The 9,477-nt window shown below is 44.3% G+C and overlaps 1 protein-coding gene across 1 annotated transcript; it reads right to left on the bottom strand.

Moving 5' to 3' along the window:
• Positions 1 to 3,499: 3,499 nt before the first annotated feature.
• Positions 3,500 to 8,781, bottom strand: CCNO (cyclin O). Its single transcript, XM_068262046.1, has 3 exons — positions 8,326 to 8,781; positions 5,865 to 6,050; positions 3,500 to 3,991 (listed from the first exon to the last, which is right to left on the bottom strand). The coding sequence occupies exons 1-3, from the start codon at positions 8,749 to 8,751 to the stop codon at positions 3,500 to 3,502; spliced, it is 1,104 nt and encodes a 367-aa protein (XP_068118147.1). The 5' UTR covers positions 8,752 to 8,781.
• Positions 8,782 to 9,477: the final 696 nt, after the last annotated feature.

Here is a 9,477-nt window from a genome sequence, read left to right as displayed (position 1 = left end):
GCTTCTCTCCAGTTGAAACCTAGTTGGACTAGAACGTAAACCCAAATAAGAAATTCCAGGCATAAAATCATTTCCTGGCAGAGAATATATTTGCAGGGGATAGATAAAAAAGGTTGATAGTTCATATATTTTAATGACTGTGTGAAAGACTGTATTATTCATATGAATACAATATTAACCCTACTTTTCCGTCAAATCCCAATAACACTCAGGTTTACACAGTAGAGATTGAAGTCATTTATTCATTCAGGTACTGTCAATAGTAAATTAAATTCACTACATCACAAATATTGTTTAATATAAACAGTGAGTCTATTACATTATCTACACTATATACAAAAGTATATAAAAGTGTAAAAAACGTCAGTGCAAATTACATTAGTAGCAATGTACAACTGTATTAAGTTACACATTACGTTCTAAGCTCGATTTTTCTTTTTTTATTATAAAAAAAAAAAAAACAACAACAGAAACTACACATCATGGAAATATATTGCACTACAAATAAATTATACACAAGTTTTCAAGTATTTGGCTAAAACGCAATACTGTTAGATGGGAAGCACCTCAACGTCCTTCAGTAATATTATTATCAAGTACTTCATCAAGTTGTTAATAAATTAGTAGACTTAGCAGCCTTCTAAGTTGCATTGAATATACTGTATTTTTTGGACTATAAGACAAAAGTGTGGGAAAAAAAGTCACTATAGTCTTATAGTCCAAATGCAGGGAGTTCCTGACTTATGAACGCCTGCCAATACGAAACTCCAACCCATCTCAATGTCGGGGACTCCCTGTACTGTGCCCATGCAGAGGAGAACACAGGGGGACAAACAGAGGACACAGGGGACACAAAGGGGCATAGAGGAGGAAAGAGGCAGACACATGGGGGACACAGGAGGACACAAAGGGGCATAGATGAATGTCTACCTCTATCAGCAGCAACTAAAATGAAAACACTGCAAAAGAAATTCCCATTTCTGTTCAATTGTCAGGACCTGCACACTGGATCCTTCACAATGAAGAATAACACTTTAGATGGTAGAGACAAATCTGCCACAGGGAGGTCTCACCCACCACTGGAGATGATGGCCAGTTTCAGTCCAAAAATGGCATTTTTACTTTTGTGCGTAAGTATAGCAAATCAGGTAGGGTTCATATGCTGCGCAAGACATGACTATTGCTTAAAGCAGAGCTTCAATTCTCCAAGAAATAAACTGCAAATAGATTCCCCTCTAAAAAAACCACACAAACATTGTTTGCATGGTAATAATAGTGTATGTTTAGTGCATCTCTGAAGAGGTACCTCATGAGAGAACGATAACCTGCATGCCTGCTCAAGTTATGGTAAAGCGGGGAGGGCAAGGGATGAGCCCTCAAATGTCTCCAAGCATGAGTGAAGATATTCAGCAGAAAGTTTGGAATTCACTCTAAAGAAACAGAGGAACTTAAAGGAGTTCTGTGGGGGTTCTGCTAAGGATAAAAACCGCCACTTACCTCGGGCTTCTATCAGCCCCCTGTAGCAGAAATGTCCCACGCCGCCGTCCTCCTCCGATCCGCCGTTCGCCGCCACCGGTCCCGGTCTGGCGCGGCACGCCGTCCAACTGCGGCTGCACCGCCGTGCTCACTCCCGCCTACGTCATCAAAAGCTTACTGCGCAGGCGCAGTACAAGAAAACTTTGTGCTGCGCATGTGCAGTAAGCTTCTGATGACGTGAACGGCAGCGCGCATTATTAGTCTATGACACAGACGAATAATGCCCTGTGCCAGCGGCGGGGAACGGCAGATCGGAGGAGGACGGCGTGGGACATTACTGCTACAGGGGGCTGATAGAAGCCCCAGGTAAGTGGCAGTTTTTCTCTTTAGCAAACCCCCACAGAACCCCTTTAAAGTAAAACTGAAGTGGGAAAAAAATATCAGATGCTCACCTGTAGAGAGGGAAGGCTTTGGATCCTAAAGCCTTCTTGTTCTTCCATTGGTGTCCTGATTCCAGTGCTGTTGCTCCCGTTAGAGCTATTCGACCAACTGGTAGAATACACCTCTGTGAGCCTTGGGAAGCCTTTGTGAGCACTCAAGACCTCGAGCACTCCCAAAGGGCAGCACCATACTGTGAGTGCACAGTGCTTGTGCATGCACAGTGTGGAGCTGCCCATCTTTGAAGCTCTCAGGAACATGAATACTCCCAATGCTTTACGAGGGCTCTCGAAAGTGGCAAATTCAAACGGGGGTGTCAGCATTGAAACCAGGACACCAACTGAGTGCTGTAATTATAGCGCAGGAGATTTGGGCACAGCCGGCACCACCATAGACCGTAATAGGACTTACGGCTATAGCAGTGCACACTGAGTAAATTCGGCGCCATCAGAAGACGGAGCTGAAGTTAAATTTAAAAGACTGTTATTCGGTCTCCAGCAATAGCTCCTCATTCCTCACTATCCATGTGGACCTAGAGGGGGAATAGCAATTAACGCTGCCGGGAACAAGTGCAGCAGCAGAATAAGCCATATACCGGCTGTATCCTGCGCCCAAGTCTCCCAGCAGCGATTTTATACGTATGCACACCAAGGGAGGAAAGCCATAGGTAAGCATCTGACCTTTTTTTTTTTCATTACAGGTTTGCTTTAAAGTGAACCAGAGATGAAGCACCCTAATGTATTTTACCATATAGATCAGTGGGGACATTAGAGAAAACACTTACCATGCTTTCTGTTTCATTCTGCACTGCACAGCTTGTTTCTTATCAGACCTGATAAAATCCCCGACTGAGCATTCATTCTGGTTTTGCTATTAATTAATGATTACTGAGCAGAGCTAGCAGGGGGCAGGATTGGACTTGAAAAGTCATGAGAGAACACAGACTGAGCTATAAATATTCCTGAGCAACGCCAGACTGAATGCTCTGTCGGGGATTTTATCAGGGCTGATTAGAAGCAAGCTGTGCAGTGCAGAATGAAACAGAAAGCAAGGTAGGTGTTTTCTCTAATGTTCCCACTGATATATACGGTAAAATACTTGAGGGTGCTTCGTCTCTGGCTCCCTTTAAGAAATTTAAATTACCCAACTCTCAATAGTGACCCTCGTAACTTAAATATTTGTTTTTTATTTATGACTGTAGTCTAGCTTTAAGTTCAGGTGGCTCAGGATGTCTGCAATAACTCCATTTTTTTTGTCCCCCGGTGCTTGTACAAATCTCAGTTCTACACTGTATGGAGGTTTTGGCTTCTCACATGGAGCCCCGCCTACAAAAAGTAATGATGCTGGCAGCTGAGCTACTACAGATCAATTTTGGAAGGTCGGAAGGCGCAATACAGGGAAAGCTCCAAGTTGGAAGGAAATCAATGTCTCTATTCAGGATACACTGGAGATTTGCTAAGGCTCCCAAAGCACTCAGGAAAGAGATTGGCAAAAGTATTTGCATACATCTTGCACTATCTGCATTTAAGCAATGGTATCTGTTTACAAATCCACTTTTTATTTTAAATATATATTAAAAAAAAGTCTATTCATCTACATCCATTTTCTTCTCAGGAAGGTCACTAGGCAGCAGGCGGTTCAGGGAATCTCGGTTTAGGGAGACAAGTAAGTCAATCTTGCTTGTGCACTCCTGCAGTTGGCTGTCAGGGTAGCCACTGGCCAGCAGCACACTGGTAGGCCTATCATTGCACAGGATGCTGTTAGCCAGCGCCAGGCAACAAGCAGCCATCAAGGACGGTGAGTACGAGTTAAAAGCATAATCAGCCAGACTCAGTTCTGCGATGCCTCTGGCCACTGCTAATGACAAGGAGGCCTGTGACAGATCTGCATCAGAGGGGTCCCCATCAGCCACCTGCAGGAAGGAGAAGTGCTGCAGGAAAAAGTTGATGGTTGGCGCTGCGAGCTGGAATCTGAGCTTCAGCAAGATGATGCACTCCAGATTGCAGAGCTGATCGCGGGAGAAGGTATCGCAGCACAGGGCAAGCAGCTGCTTCACCCGTGGGGGCCGAGTCTCCACCTAAATGGTAAAAACATGATTATTATTATCAGATATCTGTAAAGAAAGAGAATGTTGAGAGCTAAATATAACTGTATACATTGAGGTTATTTAGAAGCATTTTAAAGTGGACCTACTGTATCGAAGCAGGATAAAGGGCGCAGGAACACTTACAGAAAAAAACAGTGCCGTCATAGGCGCCTATAATAAAAGCCACTTTTTGCGGCATAAGGAGGAAATTTGGGTGCATGGTGGGGGGCACCTCAGGGCGCCAAATTTTACCTTTTTGCCACAAATCACGGCTGCTATGAAGGTAAATTTCGGCACTCAGAGGCGCCGATTACCATCAAAACAGGGAATTATTTACGGACAGGAGTACATTTGAAATCGGCGCCGATAGACTTGGGCGCAGGATACAGCCGGTATATGGCTGATCCTGCTTCTGTACAAGTCCAGGCCGTTTTAATTACTATCCCCCCTCCAGGCCGCCATGGATAGTGGGGGAATGAAATAATTCGGCTTTCAGCGATTGCTGGAGGCCGAATTATTGTGTTTTTTAAGCAACCCCCTCAAGACGGAGCCGACATTACTCACTGAGCGCTGCAATAGGAATGATTCCTATTGTAGTCTATGGAGGCGCCCAAATCTAGCAGCGCTGAAAAGCACTGCTCCGACAGACAGTCTTGCGGATATCAAAATCAGCTTGCCGATAACAAAATTGCATAGCAGGCGATTCACAAGGCTTTCTGCATATAATTCCACCTCTTGCCGCTAATCAGGCGCCCAAATTTACCTTCATAGACGCATATTTCGGCTTTGTGGAAAGGGGGGAGCTTTAGTAGGAGGCTATTCATATAACAGGAGCAGAATAACATCTTCTGTATATTTTGTGCCAAAAAAGCTCAAAATGCCTCTTTGCATCATCTGCTCCTCCTCTGGCAGTGAGGCTGCTGACTGAAACCTGGTCTCCCCTCTTCACTTGGTCTCTTCCACCTGTCAAGCCATTGCTTCTCTGCACACAGTGGATGACCTAATGGCCACTACTGTGATGTAATGACTTGCCAGGGTGGAAGAAATCACATATGGGGTGTGTGTGTGTGTGGGGGGGGGAGGGGTGGGATTGAGTCCCCTGTTGTCAGATATTAAAAAGTGAAATTTATTTTACCACAAAGTATTGTATTCACCAGCTGTTACATAAATGATTATACGGGTGGGTATGTCAACATTTCCTCTATAGTGGTTCCAACTAGCTCACCAATGACAGGGAGTGAGAAATGCAACCAACCTTGGAAGCCATTTATATCCAACATTAGGTCTATACTGGAAGAGGCCTCTGTCAAACACAGTTGGCCATAGGCAAACAGGGAATATTGGCACCTGCTAGCGACAGAAGTTTGGGCACCGCCATAGGCTCCCATATAAATACTGGCTATAGGGGGAAATTTGGGTACCTGCAGTGCCCAATAAATAGCGCAAAATAAATCACATAGCAGATGCTTGCCGTGGATTAGTGGTGGGGGGAGGGTGATTAAGGTTCGGCATGGAGGGGGGGGGGGGGGGGGTTGTTAGGGTTAGGTATCGACAGATTCAGTGTGAGAATAGGGTTAGGTTTAGCTGTAGCAAAATATCCATATCTATTACTGTTATTTTACTATCGACATTAGCACTGCATGAGCAGAATATCGGTAAATTTACTGTTACTCTACTATTGGCTATTCCTGGGCACTCAAATTTTCAGGTGCCCTTTTTCCCCCATGTACACCCACATAGGATTGAAAAGTGTTAAATCTGAGTCAGGATGATGGGATAAGCTGCGCACTGTGGAATAGGACAGTGCTATAGTAAATCAATAATAATACTTTTTCAGGTGTGTGGTTCTTCATTCTGTACCTACCTGTTTACTGGCAATCAGCAGGCAGGTGACACCCACTAACTGGAAGCAGTCAGTTGCCACAGGCGTGCAGGCCAGGAAGCGGTCCAGTACATTGATGGTGAGGCACAGGGATTCGAAGCCCAGGTTGAAGTGTCTGTGGACTGGAATCAGCCAGCTGATCAGTTTACAGCGAGACTCCGGCTTCAACTGTCAGAAAAACAATCACATTTCAGCACTGGATGTAACATGAGGCAATTATCTCACTGTTAAATGATACAGTGTGTGCACTGATTATTATTAAGATGAGGGTTTCTAAACAGTCAAACAATGTGTTTCTTTGTTCTTTGAAAAATGGCTAAAGATCATGTATTCTGACAATGAATTTGTGCATGAGTAGACAGATAAATAATAGGGATGGTCAATGATATTTGAATTCCGCATAGATTTAAAATGTATGAATTTATGCACAGGGGTATTGATGCACGAGAGCTTCCATCTACTGGGCATGTGCAGACTGTACTCGCACATGCCCAGTGTGGATGCGTTCGTTTACAGGATCTGGGACTATCCAGAGGTTTCTGACTAATTAGGAAAGTTTCTAATCCAATCAGGATTGCTTTTAGGCCCCTTTTACACTTGCAGAGGAAAGTTGCATTGCGTTGCCCGTTGCTACTGCAATAGGCCGCAGAAGCAATGAAAGTCTATTAAGACTTTCACACTTAGGACTTGATTCACTAAAGTGTGATAACTGCTATCACAGCAGTTATCACGTGATCTACCGCGCGACAGTTTGCACGCGTAAAGCCTTATGTCGTGTGATAAACTAACGTTTGCGTGTTTCAAAGCATGCGATCGCGCGCAAACGTTTGTTTATCACACGATGTAATGCTTTACGCAGATCGCGTGATAACTGCAGTGATAGCAGTTATCACGCTTTAGTGAATCAAGCCCTTAATGCGGTCTGTTGCAGTGTGCCGAAAGTATTCAATTCAATTTAGGGTCATGGAAGTCTATGGGAGATGCAGTAAGTGTAAACGACGGAGTGTGGTGCGTTCTGTGGTGCATGTACGGACTGACGGGAATCCCAGTGACGTACTTCCTGTCCTGCAGGAAGTACATCACTGAGTGGGGGGCTGCACTATGCATATGACCCTATCGGCACACTCTGCCACGGGGTCATATGATTGTCGTTTTTTAGTATTGCGGTGGGATGTGGCAGGAGCATCGCATCCCATTGCAATGCAAAAAACAAGGGTAAAATTGGCCTTAAAGACAAACTCCGACCAAGAATTGAACTTTATCCCAATCAGTAGCTGATACCCCCAGTAGCTGAGAAATCTATTCCTTTTCACAAACAGACCATCAGGGGGCGCTGTATGGCTGATATTGTGGTGAAACCCCTCCCACAAAGAAATTCTGAGTAGGCACTCTTGGCAGTTTCCTGTCTGTGAACCCTGTTGCATTGTGGGAAATAGCTGTTTACAGCTGTTTCCAACTGCCAAAACAGCAAGCAGCAGCTACATCACTTGAAAGCAGTAACAATGTCACCATGTGATAGATGTCAGAATGTAAATCAGGGATTTAAAGTATTTTACAATGGGCAAACACTGACTAAATCATTTATACATAATTATTGTAAAAATGAAGCCCTTTTTTATTACATTATTTTCACCGGAGTTCCTCTTTAAAGTTAATTAAGAGGATATCATAACTGTAATGCTTGCACATTCGAGAAACATGGTCACTATCGTCAGGTTTTTTTTTTTTTTTCAGGTTTGAACAATGTGATCAAATCTGCTGTTAATCTGTCCGCTGCCACCCTGCTGATCGATTTTAGACACGAAACAAAAACAAAAATAGTGCAATTTATTCTTGTTCAGATTTTTGCTGAAAAATATAATCAAGATCAGTTGCCACAAGATGGTGCATTGGTCACTTCTGATCAATTTAAAGCTAGCCATCCGCGTATATTTCCACCCAATATTCCAATATTCTAAAACAATCGATTTGATTCCTACCACTCACAGCACGTTGATTTTAAATAGATCCCAGCAAGTCAAACTCGATTGAAACTAAACTGACCGGACATTTAAAAGAAACAATTGTCATTCTATTACATCAGAGCGAATGAATCTTCAGGGAATCGAATGAGAAAATCAATGTGTGGACCTGCTAGGTACACACGATACAATTTTCTGGCCGATTTACCTGACAGATTGATTTTTTTCCAACATGTCCGATCTGAATTTCGATCAATTTTCCGATCGATTTCTGTTCACTTCTATGGAAATCGATTAGAAAATCGATTGAGATTCAGATCGGACATGTTGTAAAAAATCAATCTGGCAGGTAATTCGGCCAGAAAAATTGTATTGTGTGTACCTAGCATTGAATTGGGTTGTTATTGACCAGTGTATATAGTGTATGGATAATGATAGATACATATGCAGACTGTGACACACAACATAGAGCTGCAGATTACCTGGGGTTGGTTGGCCATGCAATCAGCAGTCAGATACTGGCTCTCCAGGCTTTTCTTGAACGTGTAGCACTCCTCCCCATAATCTCTGAAGTTCTGCAGTCCCAGCCTGTCTGAGATGTTCGGGCAGGGGTCATAGGGATCATGCAGCGGTCTAAGCCTGTCTGACACAGGGCTGGGACTGGGGGTCTCATACAAATCGCAGACCCCAGAATCACAGCTCCTGAGCTCCAGGGTCTGCTTTCTGTGCCGCCTCGTGTACTTGGCCTTCTTGATCCGCATGCTGCAGCCGGAGCTCTCGCATATGCTGCTGCTGCTGCCTCTGTCTTCCGGGGTGCTCTCCTCTCTCTGCCTCTTGCTCACACTCAGAGGCTGCTCGGCTGTCATGATCACTGAGTTCTCGGGCTGTCCTAGGTCATAGGTCACCATAGCTGATGGTCACTGATGCTCTATAGACTTCTTCAGCTCAGCTTATCCCCTATCCAAAGTGCCTGCCCATGCTTTTATATCCAGCTGTGCGGCCTGCTGATTGGCTGCTCGGGGAAACCTCTGGACGGTGACGTCACCGCAAGAGCTTTCCCGGCGAAAGAACCGCTCGAGAGGGAAACCTCCAGCCAGATTCTCCCGCGGCTGCAGGAGGCACGCGCCGGCTTGTTGCCCAGGAGACGGGAGCTTCTATTAATAGCTGCTCAGGCCGGGGGCGTCCCAGTATCTGTCTGCCCCCCGGGGATTGGCCACCTCTCTTGCAGTGAGGGGTCTGCAGCCCACTTGGCTTTCAATGCATTCTTATTGAACAACAGTCAGTGAAAACTTTAACTGTCACTATATAAAACATCATTCATTTTAATGATTCTTTTATTGTCTCAATAAAATCTTTAAAAGTAAAACATAATTCATTTTAGTTTTATTAATGTTATTCCCAAGACTAACAATAGCTCTTTTCACAAGGAGCTCTCTGCCTTCTGACAACTGAAGTGAGAGGGATATGGAGGCTGCCATATGTATTTCCTTTTAAACAATACAAGTTGCCTGGAGGCCTTGCTGATTTATTTGGCTGCAGCAGTGCAGTTTCTAGGCTAAAATGCACCCAGGGCGAGGGTGTAAAAATTGCACCCCCAGTATAGGTTAGTTAGTTAGGTGCCTCCAATATAGGTA

This window comes from Hyperolius riggenbachi, chromosome 1 (genome assembly GCF_040937935.1).
Source record: "Hyperolius riggenbachi isolate aHypRig1 chromosome 1, aHypRig1.pri, whole genome shotgun sequence".
Classification (NCBI taxonomy): domain Eukaryota; kingdom Metazoa; phylum Chordata; class Amphibia; order Anura; family Hyperoliidae; genus Hyperolius; species Hyperolius riggenbachi.
Note: the sequence above shows the minus strand (reverse complement) of the source record. Positions and strands in the feature narration are given on the sequence as shown.

Coding starts and splice junctions, on each gene's coding strand:
- CCNO (XM_068262046.1), bottom strand. CDS start 8,751: ATGGTGACCTATGACCTAGGACAGCCCGAGAACTCAGTGATCATGACA. Junction 6,051..8,325: donor GCATGGCCAACCAACCCCAG/GTAATCTGCAGC, acceptor TTTTTCTGACAG/TTGAAGCCGGAGTCTCGCTG. Junction 3,992..5,864: donor TGCTGATTGCCAGTAAACAG/GTAGGTACAGAA, acceptor TTTACCATTTAG/GTGGAGACTCGGCCCCCACG.